General features: G+C 48.7%; 1 protein-coding gene and 1 long non-coding RNA gene across 2 annotated transcripts; one reads left to right on the top strand and one right to left on the bottom strand.

Moving 5' to 3' along the window:
- Positions 1 to 2634: 2634 nt before the first annotated feature.
- Positions 2635 to 13197, bottom strand: LOC134166079 (uncharacterized). The gene is made up of 2 exons (XR_009965742.1): positions 12308 to 13197; positions 2635 to 2725 (listed from the first exon to the last, which is right to left on the bottom strand). It is a non-coding gene; the product is annotated as an uncharacterized LOC134166079 (long non-coding RNA).
- Positions 13198 to 13520: 323 nt separating this feature from the next.
- NFKBIA (NFKB inhibitor alpha) lies at positions 13521 to 17242 on the top strand. The gene is made up of 6 exons (XM_062623374.1): positions 13521 to 13896; positions 14232 to 14340; positions 14854 to 15064; positions 15557 to 15645; positions 15763 to 16023; positions 16477 to 17242. The coding sequence occupies exons 1-6, from the start codon at positions 13622 to 13624 to the stop codon at positions 16522 to 16524; spliced, it is 993 nt and encodes a 330-aa protein (XP_062479358.1). The 5' UTR covers positions 13521 to 13621; the 3' UTR covers positions 16525 to 17242.
- Positions 17243 to 27139: the final 9897 nt, after the last annotated feature.

Here is a 27139-nt window from a genome sequence, read left to right as displayed (position 1 = left end):
GATGAAGGAAACCTGGCTATATTTTTGCTATAAGGCCGTGGAGACGGCAGCATGTCTCCGTGCGGCCAGCAGCGGCTTTACAAGCCGAGAGGGACCCATCTTTCGGGAGGAACACTTGAGTTTTGCGGGCTCTGGAAGCCAGCCGGTCCCGCAAAACAGCGCCCGCCCCCCGGCGGGGACTCTCGGCTTTTCTGCCAAGGGCTCAGGCACCACTAGAGGGAAACACCGCTCCACCTCCGCCCTGCCCGGCGCGGCACGGAGAGCCCGGCAGCGGGCGGGCGGCGGAAACAGGCGAGCGGGAGGGGCCGGGCAGCCCCGCGAGGCATCCGCGCCCCAACACGGGGGAGCGGCAGCGGGGGTGCCGCACCGAGCGCAAACGGGAACGGACAAGGGGGGAGTCATGATAAAATAGACGGAGAAGCAGAAAGAGGAAAGAAGGGGAAGGAGAAGGAGCAGAAGAGAGAGGAGACAACGACAAAGAAGAAAAAATTAAAATTCCTAATAAACCGATGAGCAGCTGGGAGAGATGCTAAAGTTTCTGAAGGTGCGTGGGTCCTCGCCTCTCTCAGACCAGTGGGCACAGCTCTTAACTTTAATGTAACTGTTACCCAGAAACAGCTTCCTCCTGGTTCGCTTTATCTTAGCAGTACGGAAATCAACCCTGCTGGCAGGAAACCCTTGACCCATTTAGCTCCTAAAAAGACAGCACTGCTCTGAAAAACTACTGAATTGTTTGTTACTACGAAGACAACTACCAAAGGGCAGAACAATGACACTATTAGAATTATCATTACCATCATCTTTGTAACATGCTGCACTTAGCTTGTAGAATACAGGTTTCCTCCCCCAGATTTTCTCTTTAAAGAAAACTATGTCCAGTTCTTTACCATATCCATAAATGATGTAGTAAAGGGAATGAACAGCATAGTAGCAAAGGCTGCAGCTGATATGGAATGAGTCAGAAAAGATTAAACTACAGCTGAGAAGTGGAGAAATATTTCAGAATGTGATGTAGCAGAGCAGTAAGAAGTCAGATTTTCATAAATTTCACATCAACAAATGCACTGTATAGCATCTGAGGGGAAAACTCTATTTATATATGTCACAGTCATTAAATTAACTGTTTTTACTAGGAAAAAAAGATCTCTGAGCCATCTTGAGATCAGGGCTCCATGGTGGTCAAAATTAATAGGAATGAACAGGAATAAAAAGAGAAAAAAGCAGAAAACATTATTTCAGCTTCCTTCTTAAGGTAAATCCTTCTTAAATACAGTTTGAGCTCTGTATCAAAGAGCCAGAAAAAAATAGGTTCAGTAAAAAGTGACCAGGTATGGAAAGGCTCCCATATGAGAAAAAACTAACCAGGTTAGCAGGACTAGGCGAAACTTGGAAACAAGACAGCAGAGGGTGGTGACAGCTCAGTCACAGGTGGCCTAAAAAGGAGAATAACAGATCTCACTCCCTGTTTCACATAACAGAAGTATTCCTTATTCGAAATTAAAATACCATCTAGTAGGTTTTTTTAAATACCATCTAGTAGTTTTAAAACAAACACCAGGAAGTTTTGGTAGAGTTTTCTTTTCAGCACATGTATAATTAAATCTCATTGTTGCAGGATATTGTGGAGACCAAGGATCTGGAGAAGCCCACCAAAGGATTAAAGAAGTTCACTGCAGCTAAATCCATGGGTAGCTGCTAAACACAGGTGCATGGGAAGCTTCTAAAGCTCTGAAAGCCAGATGTGCAGTCCACAAGCAGAAACATTACATATTTATCTGCTTACATGTTTTTCTTCCCTAGATGTCTTCAGTTGGCCAGTGTCTGAGAGTGCTGGACAATGTGACCCGGCATGGTATAGCCTAGTGGGAAAGCTGGATCACAGGAAGGCTGTGATTTTCTGAAGTTCATATGAACTTAGGTTAGAACTAGGAACTGACTTCACACCTACAAAGCATCATATCAGGAATACAGCAATGCATAACCACAGGGACAGTTTCCTGCACGACTGTGTGCCAGAGTTTCACTTGCTGGTCTGGAAACGAACCAGGCAGTAAAAGCGATTAGCAGTGGAAAGACACTAGACAGCTGTAATTATCTAAATGCCTTCCTATTAACCATGTGAGAAACTAAATCCTCACAATCACATTCATTAGTAAATGCTAATGACAAACTAACTACATGAAGTTTCATTTGATTAGGTAGAAGAATTTTACTCCAATATGATTATGTTACGCAGAATGACCTAAAAACCAAATAAAGCCAGCCTGGCTCAGAGAGCAAATGAATGTTAACACTAGCAGACAGGCAGAGGAGCCCTGTCCTTGCAGTACAAGGGCTGCTCCCATGTGAACCAACAGCATGGCCAGGCTCTCTCAGCTGATGACAAATGTTCCCAGCTGCTGGTCCTGCTGTGGATGCCTAGTGCAAGCGGGACCAAGCCAGACCTGCTGCAACACATTGTGGGGATTCACTGTGTATTAACACCATTTAGAAAACCCTGCAATGTCATAGTGAGAACAGACAGCAGGATAAAATCACCTTGATGCCTGCGCTGTTTTCCACCTGAAGGGAACAATGCGGTTCAATGGATAGGGCACTGACATGAGATACAAACACAGACTGATGGCCACTGACCTCAGAGGCGCCAGTTTTCGCCATCCCTGGCACCCCGTGTTGCTGAAGTGTGTCACCAGTCCCTATGCCAGATGCTCACTCCTTCCTGCATCTGCAGAGCACGAGGACAGCAAAACATGATGATTTCTACAGACATGTGCAAATACCACAGCAGACATCAGTTCTCAGGGCAGGCCGCTTTCTTGGTACCTTTGCTGATTCCTTTCTTGAAATACTGATAAAGAACAAGGTTTCCTGAGCTTGCCTTTTCTGAACACCCACAGACAGTGGCTAAGAAGAGAGGGTCTGTTGGCACTGAGGATGGAGGAGCTCACTGCACCTTTGCAGGAAGACTGAGGGCAATTCCAGCACCAACATGAATCCCACTTGACGTATAATGTCCACTATTCTAGACATCCACGTACTGCAGTGTCAAGCATGATGCCAATGTCCAGACACAACAAAACTATGTCCATTCATAACAAAATGACCATGTATCACAGCCCATCCAGAGCATGAAACACTTCATGGAAGACCTGTGTGCCTCCAGAGCCCAGGTACCACAGTGGCAAGGACATGAGGAAAGAGTGAAAGCCTGCACCAGAAGCTCCATTTCCAGCATGAGTTACAAAGTGTGATTGAAATGGTAATCCTCTTTTTTAAGCATGAGTTCCCTCCACACCCCTTTATTCTCAGGCAGATGATCTGGATTTCTGGTGTTTGTGTGATTTTGCCCAGTTGTGCAGTTGGGAGATTCAAACCCCCATGAGACCCTCCAGGCAAGGAGAACACAGCCTCTCCTCAGAGGCCACTCTACATTTCTGCACGGGCACAAGTCCCTCTGAAGCCCATGAAAGCTGCTCCTGCCCAGCTGAAGGGCCCTTAGACATCATCTCACTGCTCTCCTTCTGCTCCCCAGCCTGACTCGTGGACACTACGTGTGCTGTTGGCAGCCCAGGGACAACGCATGCACAGAGACCACAGGGCAGGCAGGTGCCCAAGCATCCTGCTGCTCTCTAGCCCTATCCTGTCACTATGCTGCAGGTGAATTCTTTATATATAATCAAATAAACCAGAAGGTTATTAGATTTGAATTAGCATTTGCTAACACAATTGATTGTGTGGATTTAGTCATCTAAATGGTCAATGCTAGGATATTTGGATAATTATTACTGTTCAGTGATATTTCTTCAGCTAATTGTTTTTATTGAATGACTCACTTTGATGTTGCAGCTGAAACCAGTGCATAGCTGGGATCCCAAAGACAGGCTTTTATCTGCCCAATCCACCTCCCAGCAGTTCCATCCTTCAGTGCATTCAGGTCCCTCTGGATGGTCCTTAGGAATGGAACCATTTGGGAACTGTTCCTGCCTCCTCCCATGTACGCCTCATCACATGTGGGATGATGTCTCACAGCAGCTTACCCCAACAGGGTTAAGAAAAAGTGAGCTAAACTGGGCTGAAGTGGGGGTTTTCTGAACTGCTTGAGTGGGCACCACCTGAGCAGGCACCAGTGCAACAGCCTGCATAAGCTGAGGTATTTCCTCCTCCACCCTCCTAAGCACACCCCACACTCACCTCCATGAGCAAAGACAACCCTTATGCTGCCCTCCTGCCCCCTCCTTCACAGAGGGGCTCAGCCTCACTGCACCACTCTCCCAGATTCAGGCTGAGCACCAGCCCCATAGTAGTGCCTGCCTACATAGGAGGGCTTGTGGGCATCTCTCCACAGGTGTCCCTCACCACATGCAGAGGGACACAAGTAAGGTTCTGCCTGTGCAGCATCATGCCAGTGTAGACAGCTCAGAGCTGATGTTAGTTTTCCCACCTGGAGCTGTCTGGAAAAGCCCAAAAGAGCAGACACCTGCTGCAGCAGCAAGAGTGTACCCATGCCTGCTTCCCTGTGATCAACAGCTTCCACAAGGTACGAGGTCTCCCTAGAACACTGTTTTACTCCCCAGGATCCCCAGAGACCTCTAGATGAGGCACCTGAGGGAGGGTATTAAGGCATACAGGACTGTAACTAACTCTCACAGTTATGCTGTGCCTGAAATGAGGCGATCTGGCTTGATTTTCATTCTACAATATATTGTAATTTGAAATCAGCTAAGCCAAACACATGGAAGGGCCACAGAGATCTGCAGGTTGTTCATAACCAAGGGAAACAGGGGGACTGCACCCCCAGCCCAGAGAGCAAAGTTATTCCATCCCACACAGGAGGGCTCAGCATTCTCCATAGTCATTCAACCTGAGTGACCTCAAGCTGACAGGGACTTGATGTTGCTCAGTAAGAAGGGTGGGAGAGGGTATCTCATGCACACCTTTTGCTGTCCATTACTCGCTAGCTAATTGTTCACAACCATCTCAGATGTCCTAAAGAAGTGCAGGACTGCACAGGCACACAACTTTGCTGAGTGGTGCCAGGAGACTGCTCCAGGCAGAGGTCAGAGCATGGAAGTGCCAGTGGCACAGAGAGATGCACTGAGTGACACTACCGTGACAGCAACAGCAGACAGTGTTGGGGGGGTGAGGACCCTCCCTTAGAAGGGAAGATATGAATATAACATGATGAATGCTTGTGAGGTTGGCAGATGCCAACCTTATGAAGTTTAACCATGACAAGTGCAAGGTCCTACACCTGGGGCGGAGCAATCCCAGGCACAGCTACAGGTTGGGCAGAGAAGAGATTCAGAGCAGCCCTGCGGAGAAGGACTTGGGGGTGTTGGTCGATGACAAAATGAACATGAGCCAGGTTCAGTGTGCGCTTGCAGCCCAAAAAGCCAACCGTATCCTGGGCTGCATCAAAAGGAGCATGACCAGCAGGTAGAAGGATGTGATCCTGCCCCTCTACTCTGCTCTCGTGAGACCTCACCTGGAGTATTGTGTGCAGTTCTGGTGTCCTCAACATAAAAAGGACATGGAACTGTTGGAACAAGTCCAGAGGAGGGCCACGAGGATGACTGGGGGGTGGAGCACCTCCTGTATGAAGACAGGCTGAGAAAGTTGGGGCTGTTCAGCCTGGGGAAGAGAAGGCTGCATGGAGACCTCATAGCAGCCTTCCAGTATCTGAAGGGGTGTTTATAAGGATGATGAGGAGGGACTCTTGGTGGGGAGGGACTCTTCATTAGGGACTGTAGTGGCAGGACAAGGGGTAATGGGTTAAAACTTAAACAGGGGAAGTTTAGACTGGATATAAGGAGGAAATTCTCTCCTGTTAGGGTGGTGAGGCACTGGAATGGGTTGCCCAGGGAAGTTGTGAATGCTCCATCCCTGACGGTGTTCAAGTCTGGGTTGGACAGAGCCTTGGGTGACATGGTTTAGTGTGTGGTGTCCCTGCCCATGGCAGGGGGGATGGAACTAGATGATCTTAAGGTCCTTTCCAACTGTAACTATTCTATGATTCTATGACAGGGTGTTCCTGTATACACATAGAGGGTGAGACATTGCTTTGGGAGGCAGGGGATGCAGCCAGTAAAAGGGTCTGGGTCTGTGGATGAAGGCAGAAGAAGAATTAAAAAGTATGACCATCAAACACTTGTTTCAAAGCGGGACCAACATGGCTTCTCTGCAGTGCTCTGGGGATAATCACCCCCTCCCATCTCACTTCCCTCACTGGCTTTCCCACAAACATGTTTCAGAGCCTCCATGAATCTTTTTGTCTCCAGCAAAAAACCAAACCCGTGGCGCTAAGTCTGTGTCGACAGAGGTCAGGGTTTTCCCAAGCAAGTTATGTTTCCCGTGCTTAGAGAGTCAGTCTGCAAAGAACTTGAAAATTACCTTTGCCCCATTTGTCCAGGATTCCTGGACATCTAGGAAGTCCAGCACTGTATGCCTTTGGGACTATGCCGTGTGTAGGCCCTCCAGACGTCACCATGGCACACACACATCACAGGGAGTTCACAGAACTGTGTATAAACTGTCTGTCCTAGAAAGGCAGGAGCTTATCCTGGATAGGTAATTTCTGTCTGGGAAACACCAGAGGCGTAAGTTAGGAAACAATGCCCACGAAATTGGAAGAAATCAGAGCCCTACAAGGCATATGCTAAATGGGAAATCATCCCAGGAACGGATGCAGCCTTGGAGAGAGATAAATTTAGACTCCATCCAGGCTGGAAAATCTGCATGCCATCTCCATCTGCTCTGCTCCTCTCCAGTGTGGCTCCACTAATGAATCAGTGGCACCCTCTGAAAGACACACTGCTGCTTCCGGTTCCCCTTTCTTACATGCAGTTCAGGAATGGCCAGCCTCCAACCACCAGCCTGGGTGGCAGAGGTGAAACAGCCCCACAGTGTGGCACTGCTCATCCCCTGGCTCCCACAAGTGCTGGTGGTCCTGAACCCACTGCCAGCCATCACTTGCCCCAGGAGAGGTCATGGTCAGAGTAAGTAGTTGGCTGCATGAAAACAAACTAATATAATGGAGCAAGAGCTGTATGAGGAAATCAAGATTTTATTATAACCTGATCTAGAGAACCTGAAAGTGCAGGGCATGGCATATTTGGAGTTCTCCCTCTACTCCACTCTTCCCCCTTTGTTCCACTCTCGCCCTCTACTCTGCTCTCATGAGACCCCACCTGGAGTACTGCGGTCAGCTCTGGGGCCCCCAGCATAAGAAGGATGTGGACTTGTTTGAGTAAGTCCAGATAAGGGCCATGAAGATGGTCAGAGGGCTGAAGCACCTCTCCTGTGAAAACAGACTGAGAGAGCTGGGGTTGTTCAGCCTAGAGAAAAGAATGCTCAGAGAGAGCTTAGCCTTCCAGGACCTAAAGGGAGCCTACAATAAATCTGGAGAGGGACTTTTTACAAGGGCATGTAGTGGTAGGACAAGGGGTAATGGCTTTAAGCTAAAAGAGGGTAGATTTGGATTAGACATTAGGAAATAATTCTTCACTGTGAGGGTGGTGAGGCACTGGAGCAGGTTGCCCAGAGAAGTTGTGGATATCCCATGCCTGGAAGTGTTCAAAGTTGGATGGGACTTTTAGCAAATTGATCTACTGTCCCTGCCCATGACGGAAAGATTTGAACTAGATGGTCCCTTCCAACCCAAAGCATTCTATGATTTTATAAGTTCGGAAAAATCTGCATTTAACCCCCCGTGAGCCTGACTCTCTCAGTCTGTAAATCAGAGCTCATCTAGCACCCCGATAAATGCTGTCCTTTGGTGCTCTTCTTCCAGCTTGCTCTCCTGTAGAGAATAACTGAGCTACCCCAGGTGCTGCAGCCCCACTCTCGGCAACAGCCATTTGCATAGGTAGAAGAAGGACAGGCTGGACCAGCAGGACGTGGCACCAGAAACACATCCCGTCCTTGGCAAGGCTGTGCACACTATGTGCTGGCACAGCCAATGCTCCAGCTCTGAGCATGGCTCACAACTGCCTGAGAAAAAAATCAGGTTAAAACCCAAGGAACTTCCCAAGGAAAGCCGCAGAGCACCCAGATGGGCATTCTGCACTGACATACTTGAAGTGCCTCTTAGCACTACCTCAGCAGCAGCTGCTGCTGACACCTGCTGCCAGCCTCAGGCAATTTGTGGGTGGCAGATTGGGGTTACCTCCTCTAGAGCCATGTGGTCTGCTGGGCTTCAGGGTTTCAAAGGACTTTCACTAGGAGATGGAGCAGAGAGCCAGCCCTCCTCCAAAGGGGATGTGCACAGGAGGAACTTACCTTGAGACAGTCCCTCGGCTGGCAGTCCCAGGGCTTTTTCAGGAAGCACCCAGCCCAAAGTTCATCTTCTGTTGCTTGTTGGCTTTTTTTTTTTATCTCTGAGTTATGCTCTCAGTATTGTCTAGTATTTCCTGCTTCCTCCTCTGGCAGCTCCCCTGCTAGTGCAGACACACAGCTATAGCACTCAGCGCATTAGCCCCTGCATTTGCCACATCCGTCCCCAGGGAAATCCCTGGGCCCACATACAGTTCAGCTTCTAATTAAGGCTTGCCGTGTGCTGTCTGCGGCAGCAGGCTCCGTTGCTCACAGAAGCAGCATACTGGCTTCTTTATGTTTATCCAGGATGATTTGCACCCACCAGCTTTAGGCACAAGGGTTGCACAGAGCACAAGAGGGCTTGGAGCAAACTGCTGAAACAGATGGCTTGCTCTACCTGTATGCAACCTCCTGCTCAAGCAGCCCAGCATAACTCAGTTCAGGTCTTTCATTTGCTCAAAATATCACCTAGCATCACAGGAAAATTGTATCCAGATCCAGTTTTGACCTTCTGGATACATAATCCAAGTGGAAAGAAGCTCCCCCTCTTTGGCATGGCTCTGCTGGCTGCCCACACTCACCCTCTGCCAGGCAGAGCTCTCCCTCCTTCAGTCTCACCTGGTCAGTTTTCTGCACTGTCCCACCATGCCACTCTCTCCACCTTTGCAAGATTCCTACTTCCTGGGAAGAACTGGAGGCTATAACATTCCCAAGTGTCACGGCTGCCCGCAGTGGGAAAGTCCCTTTATTAATTACTTGCATGTTCCCAGTTCATGTTTTTCCACATCAGGTGCTTCCATTCTGCCTGCAGCCACAGAGGGGGCTGTACTGATGGGGACCAGTGTTACTCATATTGCTGAAGGGAAAGTTGTACAAGCTTAGGAAAAGTGCCTTTGCTTCTTTTTGCCCCCAGCCCAAGTCTCTTCTTTCTTACATGAAACACATGTGGCAGCAAGCTTTGCTGCATCAGGCAGTGAGCATCAGCTTAAAGTTTTGCAAGTAGCATGCTTTAACAAAACTTCCACATGAGAATGGGAATGACACCAGAGAAAACCTTCCAAGTGGGAACCGATTTCAAATTACTTGACCTGTATTTACTCTTAAGGCATAACAATAAAAACAGTTTAAGCTGGTAGAGTACATCTCATCCCTAAGGATCCCCAGAAATGCGAGGATATATAAACAGCTCATCCTTCAAGCAGAGAAATGTAGATCTTCCAGGGACACAGAACACCAGTTTAAGAGAGGCCAAAAATAAGCTTCAGTCTAAAAGTAAAAACAGAGACTAATGTAGCCAGCCAGAAATGCAGGCCCATTAGACTCCATTTCTGTATCTGTGGGACATGGGTAGGATCTTAAATGACCTAATTTGGACCTTGGTTTTACATGCCAAAATGACTCCTCACACTGTTTGCTTGGATATTATATTAGCTCAAATAAGGTGGAGAAATGCTTCCTACTGCATCTACCACACTGCTATTTGGAGTGTCTGACTATCTCATAATAGTCTCCAATGAAAAAGTCTGAGGAGGTAGGGATACTTCTCATTTGGTCATTTTTTTTCAAAGCTTTCAAATTAGTAGCAGTCATGCTATTATTAGAGAGCAGGAGGGAAACACGTTTTCCTTGTTTACCACCGGACTAATTGTTCAGAGCTGCCTGTTTCTTATCTCTACAGCAGCTGCAAATGGGAGCCTGAGATATGTGGATTTTAATTGCAAAACGTTACCAGAATGACAGTGTTAAGTGCTCCCTGGCTTCCAACACGCTAGCAAAGTATGTAGACTTGGAGCAACAAACTGGAGTCCTATTCCAAAGGGGTATCTGCATATGTACATACACATGCAGACAGCAGGTTTGCTTTCGGTTTTAACAGCCTGGGCCAAGATCCTGCTGGATGTTGTGCTATCTTTCCTGGTACATTTGCTGTGAGCCATGCATAGTCCTCAAGATTAAATGAGAGGAAACAGTTAATAGGTATCTGCAGCAGCAGTCACAAAAGGATGAAGTTAAGGGACCAACTCTGGTAAATCAACAGCACCACAGCGACAGCACTAGACGGCTCTCATGATTACTGTGGCAATCAGAAAATTACAGTTTAATGTGTTTGCTGCAGGAAGCAGCACGAGAATCCTTCATGTACTTTAAAGACTGATTAAAACCCTACTGCCCCTTTTCAGCATTCAGGCACGCAAGGCAGCTTCTCAGCACCTGGCCAGCTGCTTTCTGCAGGTAGAACAAGAACAAACACCTCCTGCTACAGCCCCACAGCCCTGACAATTGAGTGCCTGGGGCACTCAGAGTGGAGGAGGCTTTTGCAAAATCTATCCCTTAGGTATCAGGTGCAAAACTACCTCTTGTGTTTACAGCCTTTTACACTGTTATGGTGACTAGGTAGTCCCTTGGTCTTGAACAGCCTTCTGGACCAGGCAGTGGAGACTGCTAACATAATCCCCAATTAAAAAGTGCAGAGAACTTTAATCTTCTCTCAAACTGATACGCATAAAAAACACTCCTGTGAAATTACTGAGACATAGCAGAGGTATTAAACCAGAATACACAGAAGAAAATGAGGGTTAAGTTTGGCATAGATGAGTGCAGCGTTCATAAAGCTGTGATCCTGTTTTGGCAGAGTTAACCCCTGTCCCCCCTATCCTCCATCCCCTGAACCATATCTAAGCCTCCCGGAACTGCAACAAGTGGGTGAGAGGCTATGTGGGAAATCAAGAGTTGTGACAGGCCCCACTCTACAGCCAAAAACCATTTATCCAAAAGTTGAGCTTGTTTTTTCCTATTCTTTTTCTCTTGTGGACCATGTAGAAAATTGTACAGAACTGCTAGAATGTGTTACTTTTAAAAAAAAAAAAAAAGACAGTACCTCAGTAGCACAAAAGCAGGCTCAATGACCTTATCGCTGCTGCAAAACCTTTGCTTTATACCAATTTCTATATGCATCCCTTTAGGCAAACATTTTACAACAAACTCGTTAGCTGTGAGGAGTTACAGATAAGACAGCAGCTTTGTTTTAATGTCAACAAAGGTTCCGTCCACCACTGCATCCATGCTGGCTGATACTTTACATGTAGATCAGGGTGTAGGGCTGAATCCCTTCTCTGTCCGTGCTTTTGGCTGCCTGATATCCAGGGCTGCTGGCCCATGTCTGGGGGCCCCCTTGATGCATGGGACCAGGCTGAAGAGCAGCTGTGGGGCAGCAGCATCTCCGTAGGGCAGGAAGTGGGCTGGCCTTGGTGTGACTTTCCATCCAGAAAACATTTTCCATCTCCTTTCCATCACCTACGAGTGGCTGCAGTACCACTGAGTTAAAACACACCCAAAACAAAAGCACCTCGCGTGCCTCCAAAAAGAGGTTTCTGCTGGCAAATGCTTGCTAAAAATAGCCCTGTCCTTGCCTGTGAGAGCAACTGGAGGTCACTTATAGAAGAGGCAAAGAACTCACTTTGCTCAACTCGGTTTCCAGCCATCACAGCGAGGACGGGAAGTTTTAAAGTTTAATTTCTGTGTGGTTCTAGCAAAACCCCAACTAGAGGCAGCATGGTTGGCCTTGATTCCCCTGCTAGTCAGAGCAGGAGCTTGCTTTCCAGCTCCCATCCTCCTTTTTTTGCAGGGAAGCAGGTAGGAGGAGATTCATTTGTTAATTAAATTTCCCCTGCCAATTTACATTACAAAGGAGACATTGTTGCAAGAAGCTCACAAAAGTTTCATAACCCTTAACCTATTAAAGAAAGAGTTGTACGGCTTTTTTCTAAACCTGCCCAAAAGCACCATTGGGTTGTCCCAGCCCAAGTGACTAACAGCAAAAAAAAGTTCAGGAATGGCACAGCTGGGCTGAAAATCAGGAACATCTGATCACAGAAAGTCAGGCGTTCGCAGTCTCCTCTGGCTCCCCCTTTCATCTTTGGATTTTCTCATAAGTTCGTGTTCAAAGGGATGCCATCCCATGGGAAAATGACAAGAAAAAAACACAGACACTTACTCAGATAAGCCAGCAATAGTTGCAAGAGAAGAAAAATTCTTCATGGGAATCCCCCACATCTGAGAAGTAGAAGCAGAAATTCACCAGGGAAAAATACAGTGCTTTCAGCCCCACAGACAATGCCTTTTATCCATGTGGGAGCCTGCAGTTATCCAGTTTTCATTACCCACAGATGGCACAACAGCAAAGAATCATTAACAACGGCCAGAGAAAGTAAGAATAACAGCAGAAGGTGTAATTTTTTTTCTTAAAAAGGTTTGTTCTGTTATAGAAATACAGCTTTTGAAAGAGGCCTGTTTAGTCCTGTGCCAGACCTGGATGTACAGGACTGGCTCAGAATTCTCCTGCTCATTCCAGATCCCACTGTACTGAAAGAGAAAACACTTCCGTAGCAGAGATGAGAAATCCTCTGAACGCTGAGGCAACACCTGCATACTTGCAGGTCTTATGACAGTGTAACACCAGCAATGTGCAGTATTACTTAAATCTCTCCAAAAAGCCATGCACCCCCAAGCAACAGCAGAGCAGACTTGCAGCATGCTGATGCAGTTGCAGCCTCGGCATTGACCTGGGTAGTTTTGGTTCCCCGAACTTCTTGCATGACCTTGCTACCCTGGGCTAGCTACAAAGCCTGCTCTTGCTCATCAAACTCCTAAGGGAGTCCCTCTGACCAGCCCTCAGAACGATCCTCCAAGGGTCAGGGATCTGCTCTCGTGCAGATGAGGGCAGTGGAGGAGAGCTGTTGCACTACACTGCACCTCATGGGTGGTGGAGCTTCTACGAGTGCGATCTCCACTGCTTTGTATGCTTGCACACTGGCCTTCTGGCCTGAGACATCCCGCAGCCCCTCTTAGCAAACAGCAACTGGTGGAAATTCGGGGGGCATGCAGGGTGCCCTGCATGGTGGGGCCCAGGGAGCAAGGACCCCTGCAGCGAGCAAGGGGCCCAGCAGCAGTGCGCACACCAGCAGCCCCGGTGAGGAGGGTGCACCGGGAGCACCACGACCTGGCAGGGCAGGGAAAGCCCCCCGGGAAAGCCGGCAAGGGGCAGCTGCCTGGGGCGCAGCAGGGAAGTACCGACGGGGACGCCGGGCAGGCGAGTACTTCCCCCTGACGTGGATAAACGCCAAGTCCCCTCCCGCGGCGGAGGGGAGGGGAGGGAAGGGGTCGGCTCGGGAGGGGCTGGCCCGAGCCGATCCGCCCTCCCTCCCAGGGGCACCAAGCAGGACCAGACCCGTCGGTCAGGCTTTGAGTGGCTGGAAATTCCCGTCCTCGGCGGCTCCTCCCCTGCAGAAATCCCCTGTCCGCGGTGTATATGCGAAGCGCCGCCGCCGCCGCCGCCGCTCACTCCCAGCAAGCCGCCGCCATGATCAGTGCCAGCCGTTTCGCCGAGCCGCCGGTTATGGAGGGCTACGAGCAGCCAAAGAAAGACCGTCAGGGCGGGCTCCCGCTCGACGATCGCCACGACAGCGGCTTGGGTTCCATGAAGGAGGAGGATTACGGGCAGCTGGTGAAGGAGCTGGAAGACATACGCTTGCAGCCCCGCGAACCGCCCGCCTGGGCACAGCAGCTGACAGAGGACGGGGACACGTAAGTGGGGGTTTGGGAAGGTGGGGTCGATGAGCATGGACGTGGCGGGGACATGGCACGGTGGGAACGGGACAAGATGTGCTGCTGGCGGGGAGGCGCCGGCCTGGCGGCGGTGGGGAAGGGAGGGAAGGGAGGAGGAGGAGGCCGGAAAGTCCCTGGAGGGGCGCCAGGGAGAGGCGGCTCCGCGGCGCGGAAAGCCCCGGCCGCCGAAAGCCCCTGCTTGCGACACACGCGCATGACCCCTCGCCGGCCCCGCCTCCGCACTGGGGGGTTTAACGTGGGGTTTGAGAGGTTTGACGTGGGATGTTCAGGTTTTATTATTTCCTCCCCTGCAGTTTTCTCCACTTGGCGATTATTCACGAGGAGAAAGCCCTGAGCCTGGAGGTGATCCGGCAGACGGCCGGGGACCGTGCTTTCCTGAACTTCCAGAACAACCTCAGCCAGGTACTTGCACCTCCGCAGCCCCAGATACACATCATCCCCTGCCACCCCACAAAGGCTCTCTGGGGAACTGCCCCCCCCACCCCCAACTTTTCTTTTATTTGTTAATCAATGGAATCAATTAAATCACAGCCTGCTTGAATCAAAGCCTGCATTCAGGCAAGTCGCCAGCTGGCTCCAGCCAGCGTTACTACAACACTTCCTCTACCCCAAGAGTGGCACTTAACACCCACATTTTTCAAATGTGATGCAATGGGTTGCATCCCTCTTTACTGGGATGTTAATGATACCTTTCATATATATTGACCGTTGGGTATCCGGAGAACCCTAAGTTCATCACTTCCAGACTAAAGGTCAACTCTACAATATGTTGGGAAGCATAAAGAGCTGAGTTCATGGGGTGTGATTTTAACTGGGGGCACAAACCACCAAGCGGTTGAGGGGTCTGTCCAGCCAGATGTTGCTGCCAGGTTTGTGGCATAGCTTACAGGTCTGCTTTTTCTCTTTTGCCTGCAGACTCCTCTTCACCTGGCAGTGATCACTGACCAGCCTGAAATTGCTGAGCATCTTCTGAAGGCTGGATGCAACCTGGAAATCAGGGACTTCCGAGGAAACACCCCTCTGCACATCGCTTGCCAGCAGGGGTCCCTCAGGAGTGTCAGTGTCCTCACTCAGTACTGCCCCCCACACCACCTCCTCGCTGTCTTACAGGCAACCAACTACAACGGTATGGGCACACTGCTGTACATCGATGTCGGGGTGCTGTGCTGAGGTTAGGGTTGGTGTTCCATAGAGCCCAAAGACCTCTGGAGAGGTGGAGGAGGATCATTACACTTGATTGAGAGTTGAGAAGCCCAAAGCGCACAGCAGTGCCTTGAGTTCTTCAAAATGTCACTTAGAGGCCTCCTCACTGTTGATTATTGGCTCTGATGGCTTTGAATTTTGCATTTTTAGCAAGTAGGTCTGCAGAACTCCTTTTTTCTTGGGTTGCAATAAGTTGCACTCAAACACTGGAATGAAGCCTCTAAGAAATCTTTCCAAAATCCAACCCTGTTATTCATACTTACTGGAAGCTGGAAGGCTGTTATGAAAAACACCCTTTTGCCATGGATGAATCGCAAACTTAGATATCATCCTGTCCTATTATCTTGATTTTTAACTGAATACTAGGACATGAGGTTAAACTTACTCAAATTTTCCCTTAATTTGTGTTTGGCAGGACATACTTGTCTCCATTTGGCATCTATTCAAGGATACCTTGCTGTTGTTGAATACTTGCTGTCCTTGGGAGCAGATGTAAATGCTCAGGTATGTAATGTATACAGTGAATTTAACTGAGCTGGGCTGTGTAGTTGTTAGAATCAACAGGTCTGTCACAGACTCTGGTTTTCCTAACATGCCAAACCTTGTGCTATTTTCACGCAGGAGCCATGCAATGGGAGAACTGCACTACATTTGGCTGTCGACCTGCAGAATTCAGACCTGGTGTCACTTCTGGTGAAACATGGGGCAGACGTGAACAAAGTGACCTACCAAGGATACTCCCCGTATCAGCTCACATGGGGGAGAGAGAATTCCAGCATACAGGAACAGCTGAAGCAGCTGACCATGGCCGACCTGCAGATGTTGCCAGAAAGTGAGGATGAGGAGAGCAGTGAATCGGAGCCCGAATCAACAGAGGATGAAGTAAGTAGCTATTTACGCCTTTTCAGGAGAAGGGCAAATCCTGCCCTTTGTAGGTTTTCTTGTGGTGCTCCAATGATCTCTTATCTATGTAACAGATGGGTATAAATTGCCCATAAAGTGAGATTGCACTATCAACCATCAAGCATATAAATAGAAAAAGAATAAAAGGTAAAAAATAACCTGAGGGAATGTTGCTTCATGCAACACCATTCTGTTTGCTGATATCTACAGAACCTGTGAAATAAAATTCAAGTTAATGGACGGTTTACTCCTCCCTAGCATTTGTTTTTCTAACGTTCTTAGTGCTGTTAAATGGCAAATGTAACCATTTCAGTGTAGAAATTTTCCACACTGCTGAAGTCAGGGCATGCAGAATTTGGCAGTTAGCCCAGAGTGGATAGGATACTCCCAGTCAGAGTTTCACATTAACAGCCTTTTGTTTTTTTCTTGCAGCTTATGTATGATGACTGCCTTATTGGAGGACGACAGCTGACATTTTAAGGCAGAGCCTTCTGTGAAAAGAAGTGACTGTGCACATATGTATAGACAAAGAACTGACTTTTCATTTAAAAAGAAAGTCGCAATGCAGAGGGAAGAACCAGGAGGGGGATACTACACTGCCCAGCAAGGAGCACATAATTGTGACAGGACGGTTCCAGATTCTGGCCTGTGTTTAAATACAGGAGTGGAATATGTAGCACCAGTAGGGATCTGTGATTATGCACACCATCTGATAAAGAGCCACACAGCCAGTCTTCTCAACCCTGTGAAGGTAGCCGACTACACATCTAACCTGCTATCAGCAAGCTCTCTTGTGGCATCAAGTACCACAAGGAATGAGTATCCTCTCATGACAAGGCAGGCATGTACCAGCACCCCATCTTCTCAGAGACTGTGTTAACTTGTGTTGGGCTGGTGGCACTGCCTGGACTTACCGACCAACCTCAGCTGCTCCCAGTGTCGTGTCCCAGGCAGAGGAGTCAAGCCAGGGGACTGGTGACCTCCTGGCTGTTACGAAAAATAGCAGTAATGTTAACTGTGGGCATTGGAAACAGTATGTTTCACACAATGTGTGTCATAATAGCTACACTTTTTAGCAATTGTATATTGTGTAAATAGTGTACATTTTTGTTTATAATTATTTTGGTACCTGTGAGATATGTATTTATTAAAAAAAAGATTACCTGGTTTGTGAAATGGTTCATTGCCCACCTCATTGTCCTGAGATACCGGGGAACCCACCTGCTTTGCTTTTCAAGAAACGTTCAACACCTTGTAGACCGATGGGGTCGCAGGCTCAGGGGTTTGAGGTGGTTTCAGCAGCAGGAGCACATCTAAGAGCGTGCAGCTCCCAGCTCTTCTGCTGCAGCTAATTTTGGAAGATGTGGGTGGCATTTCCTGTGCCTGTGTCGGCAGGTGGGTCGTGGGGCTGGGGTTCCCTCTCTGACACCCAAGCACCAGGTCGCTGCTTCTACAGAGGGGCTCTGTAGTAGCATCTACCCGCCTTCATGGCACCTTTTGTTCCACCTCCAGTACTCAGCAGCTCCTGCTGGGACTTGCTGGTGGAGGCTGGAGTTTGCAACATTGCTTGCCCTCTTGTTTATCACCTGGCCCAGCTCTGGTTTGAACTTGGACACCTTTGGATTTTCCAAAGGGGATTTCCGCAGGAAGAGGGAGCACACACCCAAGAACACGTGCTGCTGCCTTCCACCCCTGAAATTCAGGCATGGGGCCTCCCTACCCTTCCTGCTGCAGAAGTTACAGCTCTTCCTTCTCCAATGCAGAGCAGTGGAGGATGCGGTTTTAACCCACTTCAGTTACTCCTGCTTGTTTCCCTCCAGCATTCTAGCTGATGGAATCACTTTGCTCAAATCCTCACCTGCACCTAATTATCTGTTGGCAACACAGGACTAATTGTAGCCACAGATTTTAACCCATTGTGTGACTATGCAGAGGGTGGGTTGCATAAAGGGTGACCATACTCCATTCCTTCTGTGCTGTAACCCCCTGGATGGGGATGGAGCATGGCAGAGCTGCTGACGCAGGACTGAGCTCTGCCAAAAGTGTTGGCCAGAGGACTTGTGTGCTGCTGGCACCCAGCCCAGCTCAGACCACTGGAGAAGGCCAGAGTTCCAAATTACACAGGGACACCCATTCCCTTTTCTGCTCTGCTCTCCCAAGGTGTTCCTGACACATGACCTGCTCTAAGGAAGGGTCTCTGGTATGAGGAAGAGCACCGCAGCCGGCTGGGTGCTTCCTAATTTGCATGGGAGCCAAAGGCCATTGTGGAAAGGATTATATAAAATTGTCATCCTGAGTCATTTTTATTTCCCTTCCACTCTCATTGCATGAGCATAGCCCAGGTGTATGCACTGGAACTTCCTCCTGACAGACAGGACCATGCCTGCCTTGCAAACCTGCAAAGTTTTCCAGGTGTGGGGCTGGGTAAGAATCTGCCAAACTCTTCTTCTTCTTCTTGGGAATTCACCCTGCCCTCCAAGTGGCCATTAAAACTCAGCTGGGATTGGGAATAGAGGGGGGGTGGGATTACCACCTGCTGCAAAGAATCCCTAGTGATTTTCGACCTTTCTTGACTAAACACAGTGTTGCCACTGCTGGAAATAAAACATACAATGTTCCTCCAACAAGCTACACTTCAGTTTCCCCTTTGCAAAACAGAAGCTGGAAATGTTGCCGAGGCCTTGCAGAGGCATTCACCTGCTATTGGTATCAGTGTTCTGGAAGTGCTCATGTACATGGCTGGCCATACTATGCAAATATTTAAATAGATACCATCTGAAAGCAAATTCTTTTTATTCAAAGGCCAGAGGGAGTGAGGAAAGAGCAGCCATCACTAGTACCAGGTTGGTCGTTTCAGCGGCAGCAGAAGGTTCCCTGCTGCCAATTGCAACATTTAGACAAACAGTATCTCAGGAAGGTTCTGTTACAATCTTGCAAGGATGCTATAATGACTTAAGAAGTAAAGCAAACGCTCTACTGTACAAGGAAGTTTTGCAGCTAAACAAATCATTGCTCAGGTACCACATGCTACTTATGCCACTGTTTGCCTCCGCCACTCATGCAACAGTAACCTAGTGTGGTACGTGGAGGAACCATAGGTAAAGCAAGTAGGACAGAGATGAATGTGAGAATATGTGTTAGCAAAATCGGTTGGGGCATGTCATGTATTTGTGCACTGCTAACATGGGGATATGCAGTGGGGAGTTTTGCCTGTTCACTTGATGACATAATGAGCTCAGCCACTGTTGGCCACCCCCCGCATGCCCAGTTTCAAATGCGTGCCCTTAACTGCTGCATGTCCACCCTGTCTCTGGGCTTTTCCACACCTATGTCTTCAGAAAGACCTGAGAGTAGTTTTGGGGACAGCCTGCCTTTATGCTTTCGTGATAACCTGCCTTCTTGGCACTTTGGCAGATACGTTGCATGGTCCCATTTGCAGGACTTGGAGCAAGAACTCCTTATGCGTTTATTCTGCCAGCATCACTTTTTCCTTATTCAGCTGCCATGGCTGCTATTAGCAGAGCACAGTAGCTTGCTCTCACTTGTCTTACTACCAGTGTTTCCCTGTGCTCACACAGGGTTCAAAATTCTCTCCCAGCACCTTTGTCACCTGCCCTCGCTGGCTCAGCAAGCTCCAAGAGCAGTCATGCTGCTGCAGATCAAGGTCCTCTGAAGTTCAGTTTTTGTTTCCTGCCTTTGACCTTCTCTCCATTAGTCTCCTTCCTTTCCTCAGCTCCTGACATGCATGTGTCCTCTGCTTTTACTGCCCTTGTGTGCACCTCTGCCTGCTCTTCTCTCCCTTCCAGGGTGAGCACCTTTCCTCCCTCTTCTCCTGCAACACCAGCTCACCATGAAGTCATTCACCCATCATGACAATGCACAACATGAGGCTACATTTCTGTTTTCAGCCTTTCTCTGCTGCCCATTCTTGTAAATCTCTTTGATAATCCCACAGGGATATTCCCATACTTCCTTATATTGCACACAAAGAGCTGAACTACCCATTTCTTCCCACACGTTCCTCTTCCTCCTTGCACTACAGCTCCCTGCAGAGCTCCCTCATCCCAGCCACAACCCAGGGGCCACCTTCAGTCCTTGCCCCTCAGCTCACTCAGCATGAACCCTGGACTTCTCAAGAACCTTATGGTGGTGATTGATAGATAAAATGCAGGCTGTCAGGTCAGCAATGGCAGAGAGCAGAGACCAGGATCTGGTTTTCCCCCAGTAAATTGGGAACCCTTCTCTTCCATTCACTGCAGCTTTGGAAAGTGTTAAAAGCAAGGGCAAAAGGCAGCCCTGCACCTAGAGACTTGCATTGGGAGGCTGTGTCCTCCCACTAGCTCCAGCACCAGCCTGACCTTTGCAGTTATGAGCAAAGACCTTTCACCACTCTGCCCACCTTCTCACTCCGCTGCTCTCAGGTTATGGTACAGCGTGCTTCTCGCATGCAGCTTGGGCTGTGTGAGCTGCTTGATGCTTATGTGGGTGTCTCAGCTCCCTCAGCAGAGAGACATGGGATGGGTGGCCCTGGGGAGCTGCCTGCCTGCTGATAGGCTTGGAGATCATGAGAGGCCACAGTTCTAACTTGGGTGCCTTAACTCCTGCTCTCCTCCTCCTCCTTCAGTCTTCTGACATTAGAAAGGGGCTTCCTATTGACTACTTCATATTTTACACACTAAGAAGAAATGTAGGACCAGACAGGGGCCAATGGACAGTGTTTACCAACCATGAGCCTGGCATCCAGCTGCTGGGCAACATCCACCTGCCTGCTCCAGCAGGGCTTGATGCACCAGAAGGCAGGGAGGTCATCAGGACCCTTAACCTATACCCAAAAGTGGCAGCCCACTACTGCTGCCTTTGCCCTACAGCCTCAGTTCATATTTGGATGAGCAAGATGGTTGAGTGAGGAAAGGAAGAGGTGGAACTAGCAACAAAACCTGGGGAAAGATTGTGATCTCTGAGGAGAAGGAGAAGTATAATTTGTGAGTTGTTTTAATGGAAATCTCTTCAATGTTGGTGGATTTTGGGCTGGGCAGGGGCTCAGCACAGATCATTTTTCTGCAGGAGTTTAGCTGTGGAAATAATTAAGCATCTGGTGTTTCTAGAAAAAAATAATGCAGAATGGAGTTCAGGGATGGCAGGGAGGACCCTTTCCCTTCAAGAAAGCTTGGCCTCACCTCAGGGGAGTGGAGGAAGGGCTTTTCCAGCATTACTGTGCTCCCAGTGCCTGTGCTTTGATGGAGAATGAGAGCTATGTGGGATCTCAAGGGATGAGGAAGCAGGAAAGTCTTGTTCCCTTGCACAAGCCAGGGTGGCATACACTGCTGCGACCCCCACTACACAGCCTCTCCCTGTCTCCAGCCTGTCACAGCTCTGGCACCTCACACCTCTACGATCCTTCAGGCAGCTCTCTGAAATACTAGCATCAGGGCCAAAAGGCTCCCTTTAAACGCTGACACATTTATCAGGGCACAATGTAAGAAGCCAAAGTCTGGAGGGGTTGAAGCCTCCCTGAACACCCTGGAGGTTTTCCTGCCCTTCCTCCCTCCGCTTGCTCCAGTGTTCAGATTTTCCCAGAATAGTCTCCCTGTCCAATTTTCCAAACAGGACTTTCCAGTCCCTGTCAGAAGAGAGCTGGGGTTTTCCCTGTTCACTCCTTTCTGGAGCTTCACCCCTTTACAGCAGCCACAAGCTATGGCACCAGGCTCCATTGCCTCTCCAGCAGTGGGAGTGCAGCCTCTTTCCTGCCCACCACCAGCCCCAAGGCTTCCCTGCTCTGAAGGAAGAGGCCTGCACCCTTTTAATTTCAATGCTTTTCTTATTCCCAGTTTTAGCTAGTTCAGATTCATTTTCCTGCCCACCTTTCAAGGGAAGCTCTCCATCCCTCTAGCTGAAAGCAAAACAAGAGCAAATGTGTGCAAAGTGTTGCAAGAAAGAGCCTTAAAACACAAGTATTTTTAACATACACACACACACAGTGAAGGGCACACAGCTACAATTACAGTGTGACAATTAACCCAGTTAATTATTAGCCCTGGATTTCAGTAGCTTGGAGGAGGGATTTTCCCAAGGCCTTGCAGAAGATCTCTGTAAGCATTGCTGCTCTGCTTCAGCAACTCTCCTTGTTTGCACTGGGGAGTGCCCAGGGGTCAAGCGAGACGAAACCCCTTGGAGGAGGACTGACTGGTGGTAAAGGAGAGCCTGTGGTGTTCCCTCATGCAGCGTGGGAGAACTGTGTGGTGGTTCTCCGCATGGGAAAAGGACCCAGTCAAAGCTCTGTATGTGTGCTAAGGGCTGTCAGCCGGTAAGAGTGGCTGCCCAACCAATGCAGCACACAGAAATGAAACCACCCTCTTCTTTCAGATTTTCCTAAGTGGATGGGTTTCCATTCCAGAGTGCATCAAGACTGATATTTCTGTATTTCATCTAAAAACTCAGATCTGAATTCTGGAAGAACTTCTCCGAGTCATTTTGCCCCAGCAAGCAAACAAGCAAGACCTCCCCCAGGCTGCATGGAGACTCCTTATCTCAGGCTGTGCCAAGCATTGCTTGGGCAAAACCCTCCCAAGGAGGGGGATTCATACTATCCATTCACCCCAAGCACACTTGACCTCCACCTCCTCTCAAACAGCCTATGGAGTTTCCTGAGCTGTAGTAAAACATCTAACATCGTCCATCTGTCCATCCACCCCAGATTCTCCATGCTCCCATCTTTGCAGTCCTGAACCCCAGCACCCGCAGGCTGATATGTGTGATGCCAAACAACTAGACTATCCCACTGAGGTGAAGGAAAGCTCACAGACTGTCATGTCTCCTGCCTTGCCAATCACTCTCACAGGACAGAGTTCAAACCTGTGGAAACTGAAATGATTAGGTGGAAATGGGGTTAACTGGCAGTGGTGTGGGAGGGTGGCAGGCTTTGCCTGCTGTCAGTTTAAACAGGTGATCAAACAGCACAAGGGCATGTCCAGTAAGTGTGAAATGGCCAGAAGGCAGAGGGGAAAATATCATCAGTGCCACCGGGGTGTGAAAGCTGGGTGAGATACCGCTGGCAGCAGACACGTCCCAGCAGCTCCTCCAGCTCAACTTTTGGGGTGGCCTCATCCCCTTCACATCCAGCAGCAGCATTTTTCATGCAGAAATGCTTAAACTTAATGCCCCACAGCATCCTCCCCTCTGGCTCTGTCCCAGGGAAAGGGATGTGAGCAGGTCCAGGAAAGGCCAGGACTTCTGGCTAGGACTGCCTTCTGCCAGTTTCCCTTTTCCACACAGCTGACTCCCAGAGTGATCCTGTCACTCACTTCCCTCTGCAAGCCACTTTTTGCATCTGAGGGACTTGTTGAGTAAGGAACTGATAAATCTTCATTTCCTGTTTCAGAGACATCTGGGCAAAGTGAGAAAGGGAAACCATGCAGGTTACTTGGCAGTGAGCTTCCTTCCATCAGCAGTTCCAGGCACACGGTGGCATGACAAAGCCTTCCTAGGCATGCTCTAGGAAGCCCCTTCCTAAAAAAAGACATGCTGAGGGGCAGAAGACAAGAGGACCGAGCTGCATCCGTGCAGTGCACAAAATTAGAGAAGAGCATCTCAATAGAGCATGTGGCAGCTCTATGCTGCAAGTAGGACCAGACTTTTCTCACAAAGACTTGCATGTGCAAAAGGTGTGACCACAGCATCCTTAGAATGAGTGCCAGTATCTCCAAATTTTCTGCTTCGAATTTGAGGACAAATAGAATAACTCAAAATAACCAATTGCTTCCGTTTTGCAAAGGAAATGGTTTGCTTTCCTCTGTTTCAGCCAGAAACAATGTATTGTTTAAAAAGAATAGTATGACAGAAATCACACTGAGAACTTCCCAGCTGAAAGAGAATTTATTTTGTCTTTTCTTACTCACTGGAAACTTTGGATGTTTGTTTCCTCACTCACCTGAAAAAAATTCTAGTCCTAAGCTTTTGCAGTTGCGACATAGCAGAATTTCCTCTCCCAGTCTTCTCCTGAGTCATGTGAACTACGCATACCTTCGACCTGGGGCTTACTGTGTCATCTCTAAAAAGCCAACCCCCAAATTTGCATGCAATTTCCACCTATATAATAGCTATTAAACTCCTCATGCTTGTGTAGGGGCACATCTTCACTTAGCCTTACTGCTAGAAGTCTTCCATCAGGTCTGCTTAGCTGCCTCTCGCCATCCCAGCATCTACTCTCCTCATATGCATATATCCTGTCCCCTCTACCCATTGACTTGATCTTTTGACTGCTCTAAATACACCACATAAACTCAGCTTGCAGGAGATGATATTTTCAAAATTGATCTTGAGAGCATTCTTGTGCTGAAAATTTTGGGGCTGCAAATCAATCCATGGCAAATGTATGGCTTCTGGTGAGGCACTGGAACGGGTTGCCCAAGGAAGTTGTGAATGCTTCATCCCTGGCAGTGTTCAAGGCCAGGTTGGATGGAGCCTTGGGTGACATGATTTTGGTGTGTGAGGTGTCCTTGCCCATGGCAGAGGGGTTGAAACTTGATGATCTTAAGGTCCTTTCTAACCCTAACTATTCTGTGATTCTGACACCAACCAGTGTCCTGCTGCTGAAGATTTTGCCCATGACCTAGACCATGTCTGGAGACTGATTCAACCCAAGGCGTGAAGCCAATGCACATGACCCAGGGAGTGTTAGGTGTTTCCCACGTAGATGCTTTCATTCAGCAATAAAGCAAACGCAGCTTGGTGTGTCCTCTTCCTGGAGGCAAGTCCCTTGCATTGTAAGTGTATTCGTCATGAAACACCACTGCACATGGCTTCTCAACATCATCATAGGAAAAATGTTATCTCTGCAGCCATTCCACTTCACTGAGTTTAGAGCTGGGCCCTTGAATGATGTCGATAAAAGTGCATGTTTGTTATAAGCATAGGATAAGGACAGCTCTGTGTAGCCTTATTAATAATTTTGCTTAATAGCACCTGAAATACCTTAATCTTCAGTCACCAGAGCATCTGAGTCCTGTCTCTATGTATAGCAAAGAAATCCTCTGGGAGCAGCTTCCTGTCAGGTGGTGGCAAGCCTCCCACCATGCTGCGTTGGTGAAGATGCTCTGCTGTGCAGAAGGCTGGCACAACACAAGTGGGCCTGTCCTTCAGTGCCCCTTCCCACAGGTCTGCCTGCTGGTGCTGCAGGGAAAGAGACAGCTTTTGTCCCAGGTTGGATGTAACCCTGGCCCAGCACAGAGGTGAGGAGGATGCAGCACTGCTGGGCCCCATCTCAAAAGGGGATTTTAAGAGTGAACCAAAAAGAGTGTACACTCATGGTAGGGCAGACTTTTCTATCACGTTTCATCATCACTTAGCCTGAAAAGCAGTGCTGTGACACACACGAAGTCGTTGCTGTTTGCTCCTGGTGGCAGCTCAACCCTGTCCAGAGGTGGCCATCGCGTGCAAGTGCTCCTGGTGTCAGAGCCTGGAGGTGTCCCCGGCCCTGCAGCACGCTGGTGCCTGGCACCCCAAGCCCTATCCAGTTAGCTGTCAGGGACCTGCTTCAGCAAACCACAGGAGGAAGTCAAAACCAAGATGTGTGAGAACAGTGAAGTATGCAGAGCACGGTCCTGCTTAACCCCATCAATCTGTCGGTGTATGGGAATCCAGAGTTCAGGGCATAAATCACCAACAGCAGATGTAAGCAGTCATGACAATGAGAAGAAAGCAAGCTTCAAAATGAGGTTAAACACAGCAAATGTCACCCTTTAAAGGGTTAAAGCAGAGAGGCACCATGTACCTTCAACCTGCTTACCATCTCTGAGCTGAGCCTCCAGGAGCTCTTCAGAAAGGAAAGAGCTAGCTGGTGCAGAGTGACTGAGCTGCTTTGCATGGGATTTCATTTTACCTTTTTTATGAAGCACTGGTGAGAAAAAGAGGCATTGATGGTAAATGCAAATATCTGGAAGACATCAAGGCCTCAGCAGGGAACCTGAGCAACCCTGCAGTCCCTGAGCACAAGGATAAGGGAGCTGTGTGGTTTGAACTTATGATTGACAGGGATCTTGCCACAATGACTGACTGATTTCCTGGCTGGGAAATAAGTCCCTTTATCCCATCAACATCAGTTGGGATTTTTTTTGGTTCCTACTCAGATTTGATTGAAATATGTACTGAAGATCTGCTCTTAACAGTGAGAGCTCAACATGCACAGCTGCTTTTGGCATTACGAGAAATGTAGAAAAAAGAGGAAATTATTTGAACTGTGTGCATGCAGCATGAGCTGCATTAAGCTGCAGATAGGATGATTCTTCCCTGATGTACTGCAGCAGCTGCACTGGTGTCTCTCTCCTACTGACAGATAAATTATTTCTTGCGCAGCTGTAAAGATATACCTAGTGAACTTGCAACTGCATAAACGCAGAGCATCTCCCTTTTGCTGCTAACCTGTTGGGCCATCTGTCCCTGCACAGCACCACACAGATCTCATCTGTAACGTCAGATATGCTGCTGGCAGGTTCTGAGATTCCCCGGGAGGGGCCTCTGTGAGAGCTGTGTGCTTCCATATCTGCCAGCTGAGGCTGCATATGTCCCAGGAGAAAATCTCTGTGCAAGAAGCCAGGCTGATCAATACCAAAGGAATGAGAGAGAGGGAAGGAAATGTTTTTGCTAGCAAACAGCCAGCAAATTAATTTAGGAATTGCAATAACAGCAGTGAGCCTGGCCAAAAATACTTGTAGTACAAATGCTGTAAGTCCCTGATGGGGGAAACTGAGGTACAGATAGTAAGTGGTTTATGCTGCAGCACAGGAGGGCTCAGCCTGCTCCTTAACAGCACCTAGTACAATAAGAAAGTTAAACATCACCTCTCCTTTAAAGCACCTTCTGGTAACGGCAGTGGCATGGCCTGGCAAAGGCTGGGGCCGGCTCCATCTCTGCTGCTCACCATGTGTGTGACTGGGGCAAAGCCCAGACAGCCCATGTGGCTCTGCTGCTCCTCACCTGGGCAGGCTTCACACGCACCTTAGGGTGCTGCAAACCAGCAGACACAAAATGCTGCCGTAGGACATGGAGTCACAGCCCATGCCAGCCTTGTGGCCAGCAGCATCCCTGCCCCAGCTCTGGG

This window comes from Pezoporus occidentalis, unplaced genomic scaffold (genome assembly GCF_034315485.1).
Source record: "Pezoporus occidentalis ecotype Australia unplaced genomic scaffold, CSIRO_AGI_Poc_V1 ctg108, whole genome shotgun sequence".
Taxonomy (NCBI): Eukaryota; Metazoa; Chordata; class Aves; order Psittaciformes; family Psittacidae; genus Pezoporus; species Pezoporus occidentalis.
The sequence above is the reverse complement of the archived record's forward strand: the minus strand, read 5'-3'. Positions and strand labels throughout refer to the sequence as shown.

Coding starts and splice junctions, on each gene's coding strand:
- NFKBIA (XM_062623374.1), top strand. CDS start 13,622: ATGCGAAGCGCCGCCGCCGCCGCCGCCGCTCACTCCCAGCAAGCCGCC. Junction 13,897..14,231: donor CTGACAGAGGACGGGGACAC/GTAAGTGGGGGT, acceptor CCTCCCCTGCAG/TTTTCTCCACTTGGCGATTA. Junction 14,341..14,853: donor TCCAGAACAACCTCAGCCAG/GTACTTGCACCT, acceptor TTTTGCCTGCAG/ACTCCTCTTCACCTGGCAGT.